The 22858-nt window shown below is 40.1% G+C and overlaps 1 protein-coding gene across 1 annotated transcript in view; it reads right to left on the bottom strand.

Annotated features, from left to right (window-relative positions):
• Positions 1-22858, bottom strand: part of LOC105540499 (chromosome unknown open reading frame, human C1orf101) — a 151551-nt gene that overhangs the window by 50599 nt on the left and 78094 nt on the right. The window contains exons 6-9 of the mRNA XM_011981173.1: positions 17248-17690; positions 7923-7981; positions 5764-5839; positions 1016-1068 (exon numbers count right to left, since the gene is read on the bottom strand). Coding sequence (XP_011836563.1) covers positions 1016-1068; positions 5764-5839; positions 7923-7981; positions 17248-17690 — 631 coding nt within the window. The remainder of the gene's footprint in view (positions 1-1015; positions 1069-5763; positions 5840-7922; positions 7982-17247; positions 17691-22858) is intronic.

Raw genomic sequence — 22858 nt, 5'->3', positions numbered from 1 at the left:
GAATCTGCATTTCTAACAAGTTCTCAGGTGATGCCAGTGTTGGTCCATAGGCCATGCTCTAAGGAGCAAAGATGTAAATCATCCCTGAAATAGGATGATACCGGCTGTATAAATCAGCTAGCCTTTTTGCATTTCCTGGGAAAGGAATTACGGGTGCAAAGATGTTAGGAAATGCAAATTTAGGAAATGATGAATGAGATGCAAATACTGATCAATCCAGCAACTGATTATTACAACTCAGTACTAATTAAAACATGATTAGAATGACAGAGGAGCAGACACTTGTTTTGGATGTGAGCAAGTAATTTCATAAATACTCAGATAAGAGTCAATGTTCCCCTACTCTCACTCCTAACTGAAGGAAAGGAATCTCAATAAATTTCTGTCTCTGTTATACATGTAGCCTCAGCTAAACAGATTTGTGTATGCTGCCTTTGATTTTCTCCCATGTAGAAGAAAGAGTGCTATGGTGAATGGAAGGCACGGCGTCCAATGTGCTACATGAACCATAGTAGGACTGACACAGTTCACACGTTGGGATTCTCTGGGGCATTACTGAGGTTCTGCTAGGCTTGTTCTAAGAAATTTCCCATAGAAAATAGTGCAGAAACTGGGGCTTCTCTGATATGGGTGTAAGCAGTTCTCTGATGGAAATGAAATTATAACTGGTTTGAGACGGATGGAAAACAGGTGTTTCTCCCTCCTGTGTTTCTGGGAATGAGCCGTAGACTGAAGAGTTGAGACAGGCAACTGTGAAGGATAGAAACTGGCTTACTAAAAGGGAAGGTGGAGAAAAAATGCTGGTAATAGAGAAAGAGGCTGATTCTTTTTATTTTTAGTATGGTTCAAATGTAGTATTTGGCAAAAGTTTAAACCAATTGAATCTAGGCATGAACGAGTTTTGGATCTCGTTGTGAATGTGTCAGTCCTTAGGCTATTATTACTACAATTATCATTTAGTTTATCATTTGTTTTAAAACTTAAAGAGTAACAGGTCAAATGGAAATATACTTACCCTTTAACTGCAATGAATTTTTTATCATCACAGCCAACAGCTATTTGGAACACCTAAAATGAAGTAACTTAGGTAGTGAGTTCAGCAGTTCTGATTTGTATGATCTAAAATATTACGACAGCTAAAACCAATTACATTTTAGATTTAAAATAGTAACTTTAAAATCTAGGGTTCTCTTATACTACTGCTCTGCACTGTTTTCTTCCTCTTTCCTTGATCACTTTTTTTTTCCTCTGCTTCCTTTTGTCTTTACTGCTCATGAGGCCCAAAGGTTGGGTCTCTCCTTTCTTACGTTTGTATCTCAGGGAACTGATCCAAATTCATCTTTTTTTTTGAGATGGAGTCTTGTTCTGTCACCCAGGCTGCAGTGCAGTGGTGCGATCTTGGCTCAGTGAAACCTCTGCCTCCCGAGTTCAAGCAATTTTCCTGCCTCAGCCTCCCAAGTAGCTGGGATTACAGGCATGCACCACCACACCCAGCTAATTCTGTATTTTTATTAGAGACAGGGTTTCACCATGTTGGTCAGGTTGGTCTCAAATTTCTGACCTCAGGTAATCCACCCGTTTCTGCCTCCCAAAGTGCTGGGATTACAGGTGGGAGCCACCATGCCTGGCCCAAACTCATCTTTTACCTGCTTCTCTACAACCATGACTATCAACTCCCTACTTCCAGTATGTACCTCTGACTCAGCTGGCAGGTTTCTATAATCCATCCAGCTACTAATCTGACTTTCTGTTTTCACTTTTGTAGACCAGTAATTTCTCAGGGTACTAAGCATCACGTGAAGCAGCATCTCACAATCGTTATTCCTCCTTTAAGCAGCAATAACTCTATTCAAAGGAGCGCTGGCCACAGGCTGATTAACGAGTAAACCACTGTCCTCATTTTATGGACAGTTAATCGAAACATTACTCATAATTGCTTTTTTAAAGAAATGCACATACGTGCTTTGTTTGAAAACAAATGACCTGTGGATCCTATAGCTTTGTTAACAGAGCCCACGCTTCTCTGTAAGTCAACTTTGGGATACAGTGGAGAGAAGCAAGTGCAAAATCAAACAATGGCATCATTTAGACAGGCTGTGCCATGATGCCTTGTTTCATGGGCTGGAAATGCCCAAGAAGGGCATTTGATATGGAAAGGCTCACTCTCAACCAAATAAAATCCCACTAGAATCTGATGCAATAAATATATTGCATCTACTCCCAAATGTACCTCTGCTGTTAGTAGCAATTTTTACCTTCTCTTTTTAACAGATTCAATACTTTTGCAGTAAGAACAGGGTAGAATGAATATTACACACAAAAATTAAAATAGAATTTCATGGAACTTTGCTAAGAAGACAGGTTATATCTGGTAGCTAGAATGCATTATATCTAAAGATGAGACTATTAGCTTCATTAAAGCTCAGTTATTAGGAAAATGAACTGCTGCAAAATATCTTACCCTGCTTGTAATGCTTAGATACATGTTGCTTAAAAATAATATACGGGTTCCATGGAACTAAAATACAATTAATACTATACAGACATTAAAAGAAGGCTTACAGAGATAGTGACAGTTAAAGTGAATGAACACTTCATTGATAAGACCTGTCAATTTTCCTGGCAGAGAGTCATGGCTTCTTGTAACCAGGGTCCTGGTTCTCCTTCCACTGAGATACCTACTTCCATTTCCGCCGGCTCCAGGACCCCTGCCCTTCCAGCAGGCTGTCCCAGTAGGGTCTACACACTTGTGTTCTGCCTTACGCATGTCCTTGGATAGTGCACATTTCCACAAAGCAAATCTGGAAAAACTCTTAATACTTCCTACCCTATAAGAAGGACGTGGTGGTCAGGAGGGTGGGGATAGAAGAATGATGTCCAGCCAAGTTTGGTGGCCTTAAAGAGTTGACCATGCTCAACCAAGACCTTTCAGTCTTCATTTCAAAGGCATGCTCCACAGTGGGGAGTTCATGGATTTTATTTCCTGGACCACTTGATTTCATGCACAGGGCCTGATTTGTTCTCCCAACCACTCTACCCGCAGTCCTCACCACCCACCATCATGAAATCGTTGCTTTCCTGATCAGAATCATTGGCCTGCCCTTTATCTTTACTAAATTATCTATATAAGGGCTGACAAAGGTTCTCAAATCTATCATAGTCAGGACCCACCATCGCTTGATGATCTCATTTGCAATATTTCTTCTCTTCCTTGTCCTAGCTGAAAAAAATCACCCCAAGCCTCAGGATCAACAACCATGGCTAGGATTAAAAATGTGAGTTAACCTGTAGGTGGATATTGAAAAGGAGTTGCAGGTATAGTGTGGGGAGCATGAATGATCCTGTTTTCTAGAGTACCCACTGCTGCAGGGCGGACATATGCCCCAGAACTGCACACCTAATTAGAGAGATTCTGACATATAGCCTAAATGACAACATTTCTCCTCAGTGCAGAGACGGAGCCGGACAGCTCCTGCCTTAACCAAGAGTCGGACACAGCATATTTCTTGTGACCAGACAGATTAAGTGACCTGAGACAGGGATTCTAAAGGCCCTCAACACAAATGCTGTTAGATAATGCACTGGACAAAGTTGCAGTCATCCTTCCCTGGGAAAATTCATCTCAGAAGGATTTACTAAGGCCCTCTGGGGGCTGGCCTACATTGCTGCATTTCCAGTTCTTGGTGCATGGTTAAAAAATGAGATGCAGCCTTGTTGGAGCTCCCAGTTCTATTTGCTGCTCTGCTGCAGGCTCTGAACACTAAATGACAAAGACAACAGGCTCCTATTCAAATAGCGCAGTCCATGTCCATTGGGTCTAGCAGGTTTAGCAAGGGCCTAACTTCACCCAGTGGGATAAGTCTGTAGGCCATGGTTCTGTGTGTACACAGAGCTGGGCCCTGTGTCTCTACACTATTTATCTGGGAGGCTGATGGCTTGCTAAGCCATGAGTATGGGAGCACAGGGAAGGGGCCTTATGGTTGAAGGCATACTGCGCAGTTGTGTACACGTTTTGATTTCCTTGACTGCTTAGAGGACCTGCCTCCACAAGGCCACATTTCTCTGTTGCCTGAAAGGGCTACTGCATCTTTCTTCATTCTCTTTCAGTGGGTAGGTCAGGACAAACCACCTGCATTGGGCACAGAGGATGGCGAGATTTGTCCTGTCCTTGTCTGCAGGACACCAAAGAGGAAACAGAAGGGAGAAACCAGTATATTAGATAATTACTATGTAATAGGCATTGTTTTAGGTACTTTACATGAATAATCTCATTTAATACTCTTGACAACCCCATAAGATAGATGGTACATTTTCCCTTTTACAAATGAGGCAGCTGAGGCTCAGAGTAAGTAGCCAACCGAAGCCAGTGGGGGGGTAGAGCATGGATCTGAACTTGGGTTAGAGGAATCTGATTTTGTCATGCTTTGGCTGGGCAGGATAGAATGAATAGGGATCCCTAAAAAGATCTATAGATTAGAGAGGGCTAGAGGAAACCACGGTGCTTCGGGAAGGCATCCATAAAGGAAGAGGGTACAAGCAGTTAAAGACAGAAACTGCAGACCTAGGCTAGGGCAGGAACTTGCTAGGTTGTGGCTTCTTACTTCCTACGTGGATTAAGCTGGCATGTGGTAGGCAGACGGGAGTTGCTGGTGTGCACCTGCAGGTGATTTCCTGGGGAAGCAGTGTGTGTCCACAGTGCTCAGGGATGGATCATGTCTGCCTCAGTTCAAGCCTCCCTCTAAATGTATGGAACCTCGCCCTGGTAGGAACGCAGGTTTCTCACGCCTGGGTTCTGAATGGGAGGGACCAGGTCTTATTTTGCTTTGTATTCCCCATATATAACACAATGCCTGGTATACAGTAGGTGCTCCATATATGTTTATTGAATGTTAGGCTGAGAAGTAATAGAGAGAGGAGACAAGTGTGAAATATAGACTCAAAGGAGGCGGGGTTGTTAAGAATTTATGTTTCACAATAATATAATATAATAATACATAATATAATAATAAAAATGTTCAGTTACCTGAACACCCTGATACTATTTCATTCTTCCATGCCTTTTCCTGGAATGTTTTTGCACTTGCCTGTTGAACTTCTACTCATTCGTCACTAGTCATTTTGTGTATCCCTTTATTTTCACCTTTCCCCTCCCAATCTCAGCCAACTTCCTTAGTTTACTTTCCTCTGGGCTGTTTGAGAACTGTGTATACCACATTCTCTTAAGCTAGTTTATGTTTACCTCTAGGGAAGGTACTCTGTCTTTTTATTTTTGTAACTGCCATTACTGAGCACATAGACTGACACACAGCAACACTCAGTAGGCATACAATAAACTTTTAAAACTGAATAAATGATTTTTCTTTTTTCTTAAATTATGAATAAACGATTTTTTGAAGAAATAAGTGCAGGATAAATATGGATGTGGCCGGCAGTCTCTTCTTTGACAAACCATATCCAACTTTTGTCATTCCCACTTATTTTCAGTTTTCCTTTACACAATTTTATATATCTTCATAACTTCAGGAAACAATGGTTTTACATCTTTGTATGTGTTGATATATCCCACTTTAGACAATAAACTCACAGAGGGCAGAAATCTTCTGTCTTCAAAATGAAGTGAGGCTATCTTTACAGTGGAACATTCCACAGAGTTGCTAAGTAATAGGAGGGTGGTATTGTATGGAGGTACTTTATGCATTATTTGGTTGACCACTTATACATTCTTGAAGTAAAATATTTGGGTCTTCAACCCACGTCACTTACCTTTTGGGCTATTGGACATGTTTTTGAATATTCACTAGGCCGAAATTGAACCATCACAAGACCTGTGTTGTTGTGTCTAGGAGAAACAATCCGTGCAGGTTATTGTCTCATATGAGAGAAACAATTCGTGCAGGTTATTGTCTCATATGAGAGACAGGCATGACACTGTCTTTCTGTAGAGCAAGTGCAAAGTCCCAGTACACGGTGTGATTGACCTCCCACGCGAATTTCTAGAGGCCTGGAGGATGGCGCTGCTGGTCACAGTTCTCTGCTTCTGCTAAGGCAGCTCTGCATGCTGGTCCTATTGTAAAGTTGCTCCCACCTCATGGTATCCCATGTTTTGGCCACCATAGGGTTAATGCGATGGGAAACAGAAATGAGCATCCTATCAGCATTTCAACCACCCAATTTCATTAACACGTCCCTGGGTAATGGGGTTTTGCTGCTGACCTGCCTGAAGGTGGCAGCCACTGTGTGGGTTCCTCCTCTGGCTCCTACCCGTTTTCCCCTCATATTAATAATACCTTTGGAGTGATAAAGAATGAGTTGTAAAATTAGTTTTCTGAGCCACATTAAGCTGTGTAGTATGATCTGACTGGGATTGAAAGCGAGGTCAGATAGAAAACCTTTCTCCACTATGAAGTGCACATGAATCATTTTGTGTTCAGGCAAAATGTGAGGGCTAAAAAAAATAATAGAAGAAGAAAATGTGAAAGTTTGATTTATACCTACACCTGCTAAGGTTTTTCTTGTCAAAAAAAAAAAAAAATGAGGACAAACAAAGACAAAAAAATATCCTGGGCAATTTTATGTGTATTCTATAGCAATGTAAATCTTAGTAAATATCCACAAAACCAAAAATATTCTAGACCATTAGGAGCATAAAGAGATAAGCTGGTGGGTGAAAGGGAAAGGAAGGAATTGAGCCTCTCCTGGCTATGGAGGCTAAAGCAGCATTTTCACCCTACTCTTCCTGATCAGTCTCTATCACTGATATGTATTTATGTGTGTGTGTGTGTGTGTGTATATATAAATATAAAAATAACATATATACATATATAAAAATAATATATATACACACATATATATAAAATATATATAAAATTCTGTTTTCTTTTCTTCATAGCACTTACCAGTATCTGGAATTACTTATTTGATGATTGGCTGTTTTCCTACTGGAGAATGGGTTCCATGACACTAGAACTTCATCTTTCTCATTTATCCTGTATTTTAAATACCTAGACAGTGCTTGGCATAAAGCAGGTAGTCAAACTCATTTGGAATAGCACCAGACTAAAGAAAAATGGATTCTTCCTGCCGGGCGCAGTGGCTCACGCCTGTAATCCCAGCACTTTGGGAGGCTGAGGCGGGTGGATCACCTGCGGTTGGGAGTTCGAGACCAGCCTGACCAACATTGTTAAACCCCGTCTCTACTAAAATTACAAAATTAGGCCGGGTGTGGTGGCGCATGCCTGTAATCCCAGCTACTCGGGATACTGAGGCAGGAGAATCACTTGAACCTGCGAGGCAGGGGTTGCAGTGAGCTGAGATTGTGCCATTGCACTCCAGCCTGGGTGACAGAGCGAGACTCCATCTCAAAAAAAAAAAAAAAAAAAAAAAGAAAAATTGATTTTTTCTAGGGAAAATATGCTATTTTTTAAGAAAATCCTTCAAGACTGTAATGATAGCCATAGGAATGCCTTCACACAGAAGTCCGTGTTGGTTGTCTTCCTCCAGGCAGCCTAGCTGCTACCTTACTGCGGGAGTCAAAGGCAGCGTTTTCTCTGGCTCTATGCAGAAAGAGTTTCTGTGATATCAGAGTTCTTGTTTTTGCTAGTGATGGGATGTAGAAACTTTGAGATGGGAACTAGTGATAAAACATGCTTGAAAATTATTCGATTAAGAAATAGCCCTTTTTTTGCATCTTCATTTGGATGAATGAGAACTTCAGATAGGTCCTGTTTCTTATTAAACTACAAGGAGTATTTTACATTTTATACAGTTAAATATTAATTTTACATCTATCCAGACATTGAAAGGAATTTGAAATTTGAATAGTTAAAAGAATATGAGGCCATTTAAATAAAAGAACACCCACAAATCAATAACCTGAGTAGCATATTTGATACTGAGAAAGTTCTTTTAAAAGTTATACTTACTGCATCTCGAAGTAATCATATAGTCCCTCATAATCTACATTCTGATAAAATGTTATTGTCTGAAAAAAGAAAATTTAAAATTTATGTAAAGCAGGGAAATTGGGGGTGGTGATCCCACTTTAGTAGCACACGGCTTTCCACATCTAGGCACGCAAAATGCCTTCATTAGGGTATGTAATGATGTTGATCACTTGTAAGTGATCGACAAGATTGACTGGTGGATAGACAGGTGCATAGATATGTAATAAAGCAAGTATAATAAAATATTAATGTACATAGTGGGTATAGATATAGAGCTGTTAAATGTAAAATCCTTTCAACTTTTCTATATGTTTGACATTTTCCATAATAAAATGTTGCAAAATTATAATATAAATTGAATTCATAGCCTCACCAAGAATCTCACATAAAAGTAATTCTACCTGATAGAAATGTTTATATGTGCTTTTCAGGAGGTATATACTAAAATATTCATTGTAACATTATTCAGAATAGCCCCCAAATAGAAACAGACCAATGTTCATCAACAGTAAAATGGCTACGGATATCTTGTAGTACATTCATACGGAGGGACACAATAGGTCAGTGAGTATGAATGAATGCCAGCTACAGAAAACAACATGGACTTTCATGAGCATCATATTCAAAGACAAGAACAAGACAAAAATACAATATATGTAGATATTTATGGATGGATGTGTGTATATAATATATATGCAATGATTCCATTCATATGAAGTTCAAAAATAGACAAAGCTTAGCTATATTACTTAGTGATGCATATGTAGGTGGTGAAACTATTAAGAAAAGTGAGGAAATTATTATTATTATTATTTGAGATAGAGTTTCACTCTTGTCACCCAGGCTGGAGTGCAATGGCACAATCTCAGCTCACTACAACCTCCACCTCCCAGGTTCAAGCGATTCTCCTGCCTCAGCCTCCCGAGTAGCTGGGATTACAGGTACCCGCCACGACACCCAGTCAGTTTTTGTATTTTTAGTAGAGACAGGGTTTCACCATGTTGGTCAGGCTGGTCTTGAACTCCTGACCTCGGCGATCTGCCCGCCTCGGCCTCCCAAAGTGCTGGGATTACAGGTGTGAGCCATGGCGCCTGGCCAAAAAGTAAGGAAATTATTACCACAAAAGTCAGACGAATGTTTAACTTGGAAAAGGAGAAAATTCTGATAAGGGAAAACTCACAGGAGGGCTTTGGGTACTTCCAATGTTATATATTTTTTTACTTGAACGGTGATTACATGGGTGTTTGGTTTATAATAATTTGGTAAATTATGCATAAATGTTTTATTTACTTTTGTATGTGACTGTTATATTCATTTGTAAAAAAACGAATGATTAGCTATGATGCTTAGCATCATACTAGCCAATCATTAGTCTGTGAAGTTACAGTGACCCAGTCCGCATTATATAAGCAAGGTGCTTTCATAATACTATTGTACTTCACTGAGCCTAAATTGCTATAGGATGTAAGACTCATCCTGATTTCAGAGATGTTAAATGTTAAGAAAAAAGTGCCCTATCGAAGAGATCACTTGAGGTCAGGAGTTCAAGACCAGCTTGGCCAACATGGTGAAACCCTGTCTCTACTTAAAAAAAAAAAAAAAGTACAAAAATTAGCCAGGCGTGGTGGCATGCACCTGTAATCCCAATTACTCGGGGGGCTGAGACACAAGAATTGCTCCAATCCGGGGAGCAGAGGTTGCAGTGAACCGACATTGCGCCACTGCACTCCAGCCTGGATGACAGTGAGAGACCCTGTCTGAAAAAAAAACCAAAGTGCCTTAGAATTGATAAAATATGGTAGTTGTAGTGATGGTAGTAGTAGGAGTACTGGTAATAGTGGTAGTGTTTGTAGTAATGCACACACATAGTACTTACTATGTGCCAGGTGCTTTTCTAAGCCCTTAATGTGTCCTAGCTCATTTAATCCTCATAATAACCTTATGTGTCAAGTTGAAAGAAGAAAAAAAAATGAGAATAAAAGAACCTTATGAGGTAGGTACTTTCATTACTATTGTTATCCCCAATTTACTGATGAGAGAATTACAGAGAGATTTAAAAACTTGTTCAGTGTCATTTGGTAGTAAATGATAGAGCCAGTATTTTATTAAAAACGCAAATTTTGTATTTTTGCAAAATGCAACGTTTTATTGCCATTGGTCATTTGTAAATTTTTTATGAGTAACTAGTAGTTTGAAGGTCTGAGTTGCAAATACACAGATAAACAGTAGACCCTTGAACAACACAGGTTTGAACTGTGCAAGTACAGTTACACATGAGGTTTTGTGTTTCAATTAGTATACTAGAAAATTTCTTGGAGATTTGTGGCAATTTGAAAAAACTCACGGTTGAACCATGTAGCCTAGAATATTGAAAAAATTAAGAAAAAGTTGGGTATTTCAGGAGTACACAAAATATATGTGGATACTAGTCTATTTTATCATGTGCTACTGTAAAATATATACAGATCTACTACAAAGTTAAAATTTATCAAAACGTACACAAACATTTACAGACCACACATGGTGTCATTTGCAGTTGAGAGAAATGCAAACAAATGTAAAGGTGCAGTAATAAACCACAACTGCATGAAATTAATGGCAGTACATGCTGTACTGTGTGATCATTTCACAGCCACCTCCCATTGCTATTGCTGTGAGCTCAAGTGTTGTATCTGCTTAAAATGCTGTGTGACACTAGTCATCCTGTGGGCAGTTTGTCCTTCCAGTAAATTGCATATCACAGCAAAAACTGATCTCTTGTGGTTCTTGCATATTTTCTTAATCATGTTTACTGCAATACTGTAAATCTTAATAACACCATGGGCCCATACAAAGTGTCACTAGTGATACTGTGGAAGGTGCTTCGAAGCAAAGAAAAGTCATGACGTTACAAGAAAATGTTGAACGAGAGAGAAAATCGAAAAACAGAACAAAACAAAAAAAGAGAAATGAAAAAAAAAATGTTGAATTGATTGATATGCACCTGTGTGTGTATATATGTATATGCACTTATATATATAACCTGTATATATGTACCTGTATAGATATGTACCTCTGTGTGTGTGTGTATATATATATATACACACCTGTGCGTGTGTGTATTTTATATATATATATAGAGAGAGAGAGAGAGAGAGCTATATATATATAGCTGTAGACTGAGGTCTGCAGCTAGGTTGCCCATCATTTCAGAAGATTTATCTTGTAAACAGATAATGTAAAACTTACGGTATTGATAAATACAGTGTAGTATTGTAAATGTGTTTTCTCTTCCTTATGATTTTCTTAATTGCATTTCTTTTCTCTAGCTTACTTTATTGTAAGAATACAGCATATAATACATATAAAAGATGTGTTAATAGGCTGTTTAGGTTAGGCTTCCAGTCAACAGTAGGCTGTTAGTAGTTAAGATTTTGGGGAGTCAAAAGTTATACCATGGTTGGGCATGGTGACTCGCACCTGTAATCCCAGCTCTTTGGGAGGCCAAGGCAGGCAGATCACCTGAAATCAGGAATTTGAGACCAGCCTGGCCAACATGGTGAAACCGTCTCTACTAAAAATACGAAAATTAGCTGGCCATGGTGGTACACAGCCATAGTCTCAGCTACTAAGGAGGCTGAGGCAGGAAGATCGATTGAACCCAGGAGGTGGAGGTTGTGGTGAGCCAAGATCACGCCGCTGCACTCCAGCCTGGGCAACAAGAGCGAAACTCCGTCTAAAAAAAAAAAAAACCAATAAAAGTTATACCAGATTTTCAGTGGGGCAGGGGTTGGTGCCCCAATCCTCACATTGTTCAAGAATCAACTGAATACTATACATCAAATTCTTGGAAAGAAAAGCAAGAGTTAAATATATCCTTTTATTTTGGTACATTATCAATCCAGTCCTATTTTATTTATCATACTTTACTTTTCCCCTGTATCATCTTCCCCCATAGTAGGCAGCAATAGATCATACATCAAACAACTATGTTTGTATCCTTGAAAATATACCTTTGGCATCTTTGTATCCTTGAAATACGTATAATGCCTTTTTGTTTGTTATTTATGTGTATGTATTTGTAATATTCATAAATGTTATTACACTGATAGTGCTATGGTCTGAATGTGTTCCTCTAAAACTTATGTGTTAAAACCTAATCACCAATATGATGGTACTGGAGGTGGGGCCCTTTGGGAGGTGAATAGGTCATGAGGGCAGAGCCTCCTGAATGGGATTAGTGCTTTTATAAAAGAGGCCTCTGAGAGTGGCCTTGCCCCTTCTGCCATGTGAGGATACAGTGAAAAGACACTGTCTGTGAGGAACGGGCCCTCACCAGAGACCAAGTCTGCTGGCACCTTCATCTTGGACTTTCCAGCCTCCAAAACTGTGAGAGAGTAAATTTCTGCTGTTATAAGTGACCTGGTTTGAGTTATTTTTGTTATGTAGCCCAAATGGACTAAGATAGATTTCAAATAGTTTCTTATAATTTTCATTCAACTCTGTGTTTGAAGATCTATCCATGAGACTGCATGTAAATCTAAATCCATGTTGTTTCCAAATCTGTTGATGCCAGATTATATGATTATTTAAAATAAGTAATTATATATAATATTATAGATTGATAAAATAAGTATCAAATGAAAGTAGAGTTACTATTTCCCTGAGAACTAAATTGATTTTTTTGGAAAATTTTGATAAAGCAAGTCACTGAAGAAATTGCTGAATTAGTAGGTATGAGCAAGGTAATACTAAAATAGTGAAAAAAATTATAAAATTCTAGAGTTTCAGTTGCTTTTCCAGTGCCTTCAAGTATTTTTTTTCTTTATCTTAAAGAAACTGAAATAGGCACTCAGAAATGATGCATTATGAGCAAGGTTATACAAGAAAGGAGATGAGGAACTACAGTAAGTGGACCTATTTTAAAGAAAAGGCTTTGGTCCTATATGAAAAGTATGTTCACTTAAATTAAAGTAAAATGTTTCACATATATTAAAGTAAAATGTTTCACATATATTGGTTTCACTTTTTATGATTCTCTGCTTTCACTGACTTTGGAATTAACTGACCACTTCCAATCCATTGTATCAGATAGCAGGCTCACGATTATACATGCTTAAGGAAACTGAGCCTAGCTAGAAAGGGAAGGTGGGGAACAGAAACCACCACTTTGAGTTACACAGTTTTCAAGAAGAAATTGAAGTAACATGTGAAATACTCACATTATGATATTAATTTGAAATGCACTATACAAAAATAATATACACAGTATATTTATATCTATTGTTAAAAGTAAAACGTTTATTCAGAAACAGAATGCTTGTTTCTTGGTACTGCAAGGAAAAATTAGCATTTAGATAAATGGAACAATGGCGTGAGCACCCTTTCTGCAGAAAGTAAAATTGCCTTGCTGAGAAAACTTTTTACCTGAATTCTAATTTTTCCTTGCAGTACCAAGAAACAAACATTCTGTTTCTGAATAAACATTTTACTTATAACAAAATGGTGACCCATACAGGGATACATTCTCCTCTGGGGGCAGTCTCTAGTCCTCTCTCATGAGGAGGTGCCCCACTGCCTCATTGTGGTGGCCTCAGGGGTAAGGAATAGAGACCCAGTTGGTGTAATGAATAAATCTGGACTCTCAGCAACACGGAAAGAAACTGGCTGGCAACCTGGAGTAAAGGATCCTCACATACCACATGGACCAGGTAACCTCGTGCACGAGCCAAGGAATGAAACACTGGAGGAGCTGGTAAAGTATTTCCTTGGTGGTCAGGACTAAGGAAAGAAAGCCATGGGGTGGTAAAGTATTCCTTGGTTAGGATATACCAAGGAAAGAGATGCCGCAGGGGCAGTAAAGCATTCCTTAGTCAGGACTAAGGAAAGAAAAGCCGTGGGAGGTGGTGAAGTATTCCTTAGTCAGCCTGTCTTAGAGGTTAAAAAGAGGTGAAAAATCCCCATTAGAGAGAGATTGAACCTCACACAAACCTCTGGCAATAGGAAAAATATTCAAAACTTACCTTTCCTCTCTTCTCAATGGAAGAAAGAGGCTAAGCTCCACTCCCACCAGCTGCTCCCTAGGGGAAAGGGAAGGAGAGGGGAGAACAGCAGAGTAGGTGACTGGCAGAGGCAAGGGAAAGACCAGCAGAGAGGAAAGAGAAACTAGGAGAGGAAGTCAGAGAGAAAGAGAGCAAGAGCAGCAAGTGCAGCTCCACAGTTGTAGATCGCTGGCACCTGGCAGAGCGGCAATGGCTAGGATGCTGTCCTCGCACCCAGCCGTGCAGCTAGAGCCCCCAGGTCACCAGCTGCCAAGCCCAAAGCCTTCGGCACTGCTCAGGTACGTCCCCCCACCCTCGGAGGACACTGGCCATGGATGCCTGCAAGTTAGAGCCAAACAGGAAAGTGTGAGTGTGCCAGGGCCAGGAGACCACACTGCGCAGCCTGGCAGGCAAGAGGTAGGTCCCTCTCCCCAGCCTGGCTCTGCGTGGAAGAAGAGGACAAGGACTTGTGTCAGGAGGAGAGCAGAGGAGGCGAAAGAGCATGACTCATACAACTTGTGGCAGGCATCTGCCAAGCCTCTGGGCCAGCGACGGCCCGGGGCCTGGGCTGTGGCCACGAGGATTCCACCCAGTCCAAGAAAAACTAAGTGCAAGAGAGGAAGGGAGAAAGTAAAAAGGAAAACCAGAAAGAAACAGGAGAGACAGATGGCAGCACACGCTCTGGGGCAGGTTCTGTGCCATTGCCCGGCCCCGCCAACTGCAAGAGTGGGAGAACTCAGGAGGGAGAGAGCATAAATGAGAGAGAGAGACAGATGGAGAGAATAAATGAGAGAGAGAGAGACTGAAAGAGAGAGAGATCAGAGAAAGACACAGAAGGTAAGCCTAGGAAGAAAAATAGTGTAAAAAGAAGTCAGAAAGTTAAGGCATGTCAAAGATTGTCTGTGAAAGTCATAAAAAAAGTTATAAAAGGGAATTTATGCAAGAAATATTGTATAATTTAAAAGTAATCAGGCCTCCTGAATATAAAACTATTAAAGTTTGTTAAGTTTCTTAAACTTAACAGGAGGCAGTGAAGTCAGACAGTTCCAAGAGCTGACCCATCAGTCCGCCCTTATTCATCCCCAAGTGAATGTATAATAGTATTATACAGGACCTTTACTGAACACTCTGCCAAATAATTAGAGCAGTATTTGTGCTCTAGTTCAGTTGGCTATCCATTTTACCCTAGCATTTCATCAACCAGAAAAACTTTTCTTTTAAAAACTCAAGCAAAACAGCTAAGCCAAACGTGTTAAAAAAGTTTGAAGAGAAACTATCAAATCAAGAGGAAGAAATTGTAAAAGTAAAAAGTTTCCTCTTCAGAGTTTCCCTTCTTGTTAAAGAATAAATCATAAGTGTTAGAAATAAGTTTCTTTTAAAGACTAACTTCCTTCAAGCCTTCAAGCTTCCTTACTTTGTGCTAAAAACTCTTCGTTAAGCCCTATCCTGTGTAGCTGTTAGACATGCTCACAGGCATGTAGTACGTCCTATGTCCTTGTACTTTTACCAAGATATCTGTGCTGGACGTGCTCAAAGGCAGGTCCCAGCTCGCAGCCTACGCCCCTTTCTTATTTAGGAATGTTATTACTTTTGTAAGTCTTTTAGTAATCAATTTCCTCTTTTCCTTTGTTCCCTATTGCCTTTGCCTGTTTAGGAAAGTTGTAAATTATTAGCCAGTCAGGTTCAGCTTAGATTGTGAGGTCTAGCTTCAGTCAATGGAGACAAGACACAGTAGCAAGGACAAGCCCCATAAAGGATAAAAATTGCTTCCCTCCTTTATTCAGGTGCGCTCTTGCCATTGTTCCATCTGTGAGGAGCACCCTTTCTGCAGAAAGTAAAACTGCCTTGCTAAGACAATTTTTTGTCTAAGTGCTGATTTTTTCCTTGTGGTACCAGAGAACAAGCATTCTGTTTCTAAGTAAACATTTTACTTATAACACCTATTATGACATTGTTTGCAAAGATGGCTGCAATAATTTTTCCCATTCCCATATGCATGTCCCATATGCAGTGTAACTTGCTATTTCTCCATAAGAGTTGGAGTTTATGTCACCATCCTATGAGTTAGGGATATGTGGCCAAACCTAGGCTTCTGCTCTCAATGTCTTGGAACACTGCCCTGAGACTGCCACAGAAGAAGCCAGGTCTAGTCTGGAGGATAACACTAGACCTGGCTTATCCAGCAGAGAGAAGTGTTCCAGCTGAGGCCCCTTAGATTAATGTGGCCATCTTAGGTCATATAGTTGCAGATGAATTACCAGATGCCCACACCATATCAATGAACCCAGATGATACCAGCAGAACTGCCCAACTACTCACAGCCCGAACTATTGATTGATAGAATTTTTGTTTGTTTGTTTGTTTGTTTGTTTTGAGACGGGGTCTCACTCTGTCACCCAGGCTGGAGTGCAGTGGTGTGATCTCGGCTCACTGCAACCTCCACCTCCCGGGTTCACACCATTCTCCTGCCTCAGCCTCCCCAGTAGCTGGGACTACAGGCGCTTGCCACCATGCCTGGCTAATTTTTTGTATTTTTAGTAGAGACGGGGTTTCACCGTATTAGCGAGGATGGTCTCGATCTCCTGACCTTGTGATCTGCCTGCCTTGGCCTCCCAAAGTGCTGGGATTACAGGCTTGAGCCATCCGCACCTGGCCTAGAATCGGTTGTTGTTCTAAGCAATTAGGTTTTGAGGTGGTTTATTATATTACAATAGACAACAGAAGAGAAGTGAACAATACAACTGACAATGAGTTTTGAAGGAATGTATTATTAGTTATTAGGTGGCAAAGAGGGCTTGGATATTGAAAGCAAAAATAATGACTTGGGAATGAATGGCTTATCATGTTATTATTTATTAAAAACCCAGACATTCCTCAACATTTTCTCAGCTGAGCCTACAAGGGAAATCCATTTATAAAAATGTTAATATTATACTTTTTTTTTTTGAGATGGAGTCTCGCTCTGTCACCAAGGCTGGAGTGCAGTGGTGTGATCTCGGCTTACTGCAACCTCTGCCTCCCGGGTTCACGCCATTCTCCTGCCTCAGCCTCCTGAGTAGCTGGGACTACAGGCGCCAGCCACCACATCCGGCTAATTTTTTGTATTTTTAGTAGAGACGGGGTTTCACCGTGTTGGCCAGGATGGTCTCGATCTCCTGACCTCATGATCCGCCTGTCTTGGCCTCCCAAAGTGCTGGGATTACAGGCGTGAGCCACCACGCCCAGCCATATTATATTTTTATACTTATTAAAATCAAATGAAGAAATTTAAAATATTAGCTTACCAGAGTTTTGGTGCAGTGTCCAAAGGCAGCTTCAAAGGAAATGTCATGACTCTCTTCTAATATTTTAGGGCCATAGGATTCCACAACAACATACAGACCAGTATTTTCTGGATAGATGATTTGAGTCCAAAGTGTCAGAGTCTCTCCCTTGTCCAAAAAGTAAAAAACACGAGCAACATTATTATGAAATGCCATGTATGGGCATTTGTCTTTTGTCGTGAAAGCTACACTTCGTGTTTCCAGACTCAAGGGATAGTCCTGTATTTGTATTGTGCCATTGTCCAAAGCATACAGGAAATATGTGTAACCAGATGTACTTAATAAAACGAATGCTCTTGTTGTGTTATTTGTCCATAAATGCAGCTTTACTACATCTCTAGTATTAATCTTAGAATAAAATATTACATTATTTTCCATTTTTATCAAAATATTTCCATAATAATCTGGAAAAAAGAGAAAAGTTTGGTTAGTCTAAGTAACCATAAATCATGCTGTTTTAGTTAAGTGTACTTTTAACTAAAATAATTTCTTTTATAATGACCAAGTATTTTCATACTTCGAGAAAGTTAGAATGTGCAGATATGAACCCATAACTTTACACTATATTGGGGAACTTCTCCCCACTTCATTGTATTAGTTTTCTTCTTGAATACTTTATCACTGTGATATATAACATCATTTAACATAAAAAAGAGCTGGAATTCGTGGATTCAGTAATAACAAGGATGAACATGGCAGGAATAGAGCTATTAGGAATTCCTCATTGTGTTGTGGATTGAATTGTGTCCCCCTCAAATTATTGTGTTGATGCCCTAACCTTCAATGCGACTGTATTTGGAGACAGGGCTTTTAGAGGTAATTAAGGTAAAATGCGCTAAGAAGCAGGGGGTCCTAGTCCAACAGAACTGGTGCCCTTATAAGAAAAGGAAGAGACACCAGGGATCTCTCTAGACACACAGAGAAGAAAGGCCACAGGAGGACACAGCAAGATGGTGACTGTCTATAAGCCAGGAACAGAGGCCTCATCAGAAACCAATCCTGACAGTACCTCGATCTTGGACTTCTAGCCTTAGAAACAGGAGAAAATCTAAATTTCTGTTGTTTAAGCTGCCCAGGTTGTGGGATCTTGTTATGGCAACCCTAGCAGGCTAACATAGCTGTGATGAAGACATGGAGGTGAGTGGGGGTGACCGTGGCATAAAGCATAGCCTACCTCTGCAGGTTCACTCATAGCAGATAATAAGCTTTCCCCACTTCATATTCTGCCTAAGTCACAGTGGGTCCTAGTGGGTAACTATCTTAACCTCTGTAGTTCTGTCGCTATGTCTCTAAAAGGAACAGTAGGGCTAGATGCTTTCATAGCTTTCTTTCAAGATATCACATTCTCTGTGTACAGCCTCTAGGAATATACTTTAATTGTCAAAAGACAACACTTGAAGAGGACTGGCTGGAAGGAAGAGGGGAATTCTTTGAGTGAAGGAGGTTCAGGCTGTGTTGTGCTTATGCATCTTACATTTGAAATCAGAATAAGTCAGTAACATTTTTACAAATTACTATAAATTGTATTCTACTTAAACTTACCTAATCAGAAATATGTGCAGTAGATCACAAGGTAGAAGGGGAGAAATGTGAATGGATGACATAATAACATATATTTCTACGCTGAATGAAAAAGTAATTGCAGGATCCATGCAGTAGAACGATATATACAATTTAAAACCCCAAGAAACAAAACACTACATTGTTTTTGGATTATACATAATGTCCAAATTGCTTCATGACGTGGCCTGTCTGTTCGTTAGACAGGTTTGTCTCTGCCATTTTTTGCCTTACACCGTGTTATCTACTGAGACTGACGTAACTTCAGTTCCCCAAACGTGCCATGTTCTTTCCTGCCTCCACATCTTTGCACATGCTGTATTCTCAGCTTGGAACACTACCTCAATGCCCCATCCTAACCAGTGAAATAATTTGCTAATATATATATACTCTCTCCCCAGTTTTCAGTTGAGAAGTCATTTCCTCCACACCTAGTTTTCTGATCCCATACATCTGGATTGATGCTCCCAGTATTTGCTTTCATAGCACTTTCTCTTTAGCTGATCACACTGCTGACTACAAACATTATAAATGATCCTTGCATTAAATATGAAGTTAAAATGAGAATTAAGAATAAAAGAATGATTTAAAAGATAATATGGCTAAAGCCATACAGAGAAAAATTCATAGCCTTTTGCTTGTGTGTAGCTTTGAATGCTTAGAAAACAAGAAAGACTAAAAATAAATGAACTAACCATTTAACTTAATAAGCAGGCAAGAGATGACTAAAGTTACAAAAAGAAAGCAGAAGTGAAGAATCAATAATGACAAAAGCAGAAATTAAATAAAAAAGAAAGTAGATAAAATTAAGAGTTCATTTTAAAAGGAGAAGAAAGCAAAAACAACCTAAAAAAATAGACAATCTATTGCAAGCCAAACTAACAAGGGGGTTAGGCACAAACAATATTATAAATGAGGAAGATCATTACAGGTACATAAGAAATTTAAAAGTTAAAATAGCCCACTTTTACCAATAAATTAGAAAATCTACATAAAATGAATTATTTCCTAGAAAGATACGAACTTCTGAAATTGACTCAAGAAGGGATAAAAGATTAGATTAGCTCAATGAGAGAAAATAAAAATAATGAAGAGATACAACATTCCTGGTTGGGAAGACAAATATTGCAAACATCTATTCAACAAATTTATTGAATGCCTACTATGGGGCTATACTGTTCTAGTACTTGGGAGGAATACATTCATGAGAAAAACAGAAAATTCCTTCTCTTGTATGGCTTACATTCCAGCAGAGAAGACTGCCAATAAACATGAAAATAAATTATTTAGTGTGTTAGGTGATTAAGGATATAGTAAACAAAAAAGTATAGCACCAGGACAAATAGATTAGTGGAACAGAATAGCCTAGAAACAATCTGGTTAATGTGAGGAATGAATACATAATAGAAGTAGCATTTCAGATCAGTGGGAGAGGTTTGCTTAATAAAAGAATGGTTTAAGGCAACATCAGCTTTCAATGGGAAAAATACAATTAGATTCCTAACTCTTGCTAAATATCAAAACATAAAAATCAGAATTATAAAAATAATGAAAATATGTAATATTTTTATAATTGAAATGACCTGTCATGGCATATCAGAAGTTACAAATAAAAATATTAACAAATTTGACCATATAAAAATACAAATTCGAAATACCAAACTCCCTCCAAAAAGGTACAGGAAGTTACACACTAGAGAAAATAGTTGCAATACATGAGATAAAGAACATATCAATATAGATAAACCCAATGCAAACATGTCCAAACAGTACGAATAGAAAATTCACGGAAAAGGGGGAGTTGTGGGCAAGATGGGAGAATAGGAACAGCTCCGGTCTGCAGTTCCAGTGAGACCAACACAGAAGGTGGGTGATTCCTACATTTCCAACTGAGGTATCCGGCTTCTCTCACTGGGACTGGTTAGACAGTGGGTGCGGCCCACGGACGACAAGCTGAAGCAGGGTGGGGCGTCGTCTTACTGGGGAAGTGCAAGGGGTTGGGAACTCCCTCCCCTAGCCAAGGGAAGCCATGAGGGACTGTGCCATGAGGAACAGTTTGGTTCCTCCATGAGGAACCCACGGTCATTGCAGCCCACAAACCAGGAGACTCCCTCAGGTGCCTACACCATCAGGGCCCTGGGTTTCAAGCACCGTTTGGGCAGACACCAAGCTAGCTGCAAGAGTTTTTTTTTTTTTTCATACCCCATTGGTGCCTGGAACACCAGTTAGACAGAATGATTCACTCCGCGGGAAAGGGGGCTGAAGCCAGGGAGCCCAGTGGTCTAGCTCAGCAGATCCCATCCCCATGGAGTCCACCAAGCTAAGATCCACTGGCTTGAAATTCTTGCTGCCAGCACAGTAGTCTGAACTCGACCTGGGACACTCCAGCTTGGTGGGGGAAGGAGCGTCTGCCATTAACGAGGCTTGAGTAGGCAGTTTTCCCCTGATAATGGAAATAAAGCTGCCAGGAAGTTCGAACTGGGTGGAGCCCATCACAGATCCGGAAAGCTGTTGTTGCCAGACTGCCTCTCTAGATTCCTCCTCTCTGAGCAGCACATCTCTGAAAGAAAGGCAGCAGCCCCAGTCAGGGGCTTATAGATAAAACTCCCATCTCCCTGGGACAGAGCACCTGGGGGAAGGGGCAGCTGTGGGCCCAGCCTCAGCAGACTCAAACGTTCCTGCATGCCAGCTCCGAAGAGGCAGTGGATCTCCCAGCACAGCCCTCAAGCTCTGCTAAAGGACAGACTGCTTCCTCAAGTGGGTCCCTGACCCCTGTGTCTCCTGACTGGAAGATACCTCCTAGCAAGGGTTGACAGACACCTCATACAGGAGAGCTCTGGCTGGCATCTGGCGGACGCCCCTCTGGGATGAAGCTTCCAGAGGAAGGAACAGGTAGCAATCTTTGCTGTTCTGCAGCCTCTGCTGGTGATAGCCAGGCAAACAGGGTCTGGAGTGGGCCTCCAGCAAACTCCAGCAGACCTGCAGCAGAGGCGCCTGACTGTTAGAAGGAAAACTAACAAACGGAAAGGAACAGCATCAACATCAACAAAAAGGACGTCCACACAAAAACCCAATCTAAAGGTCACCAACATCAAAGACCAAAGGTAGATAAATCCACAAAGATGAGGAAAAACCAGTGCAAAAAGGCTGAAAATTTCAAAGACCAGAATGCCTCTTCTCCTCCAAAGGATCATAACCACTTGCCAGCAAGGGAACAAAACTGGACAGAGAATGAGTTTGATTAATTGACATAAGTAGGCTTCAGAGGGGAGTAATAACAAACTCCTCTGAGTTAAAGGAGCATGTTCTAACCGAATGCAAGGAAACTAAGAACCTTGCAAAAAGGTTAGACGAATTGCTAACTAGAATAACCAGTGTAGAGAAGGACATAAATGACCTGATGGAGCTTCACAGCACGAGAACTTTGTGAAGCATACACAAGTATCAATAGCCAAATTGATCAAGCAGAAGAAAAGATATCAGAGATTATAGATCAGCTTAATGAAATAAGCATAAAGACAAGATTAGAGAAAAAAGAATGAAAATGAATGAACAAGTCCTTCAAGAAATATGGAATATGTGAAAAGACCAAACCTATATTTGATTGGTGTACCTGAAAGTGATGGGGAGAATGGAACCAAGTTGGAAAACACTCTTCAGAATATTATCCAGGAGAACTTCCCCAACCTAACAAGACAAGCAAACGTTCAAATTCAGGAAATACGGAGAACACCACAAAGATACTCCTTGAGAAAAGCAACCACAAGACACATAATCATCAGATTCATCAAAGTTGAAATGAAGGAAAAAATGTTAAGAGCAGCCAGAGAGAAAGATTGGGTTACCCACAAAAAGAAGCCCATCAGATTCACAGCAGATCTCTCTGCAGAAACCCCACAAGCCAGAAGAATTGGGGGCAATATTCAACATTCTTAAAGAAAAGAATTTTCAACCCAGAATTTCATATCCAGCCAAACTAAGCTTCATAAGTGAAGGAGAAATAAAATCCTTT

This window comes from Mandrillus leucophaeus, unplaced genomic scaffold (genome assembly GCF_000951045.1).
Source record: "Mandrillus leucophaeus isolate KB7577 unplaced genomic scaffold, Mleu.le_1.0 Scaffold220, whole genome shotgun sequence".
NCBI lineage: Eukaryota > Metazoa > Chordata > Mammalia > Primates > Cercopithecidae > Mandrillus > Mandrillus leucophaeus.
This window is presented reverse-complemented; position numbering and strand designations above follow the sequence as displayed.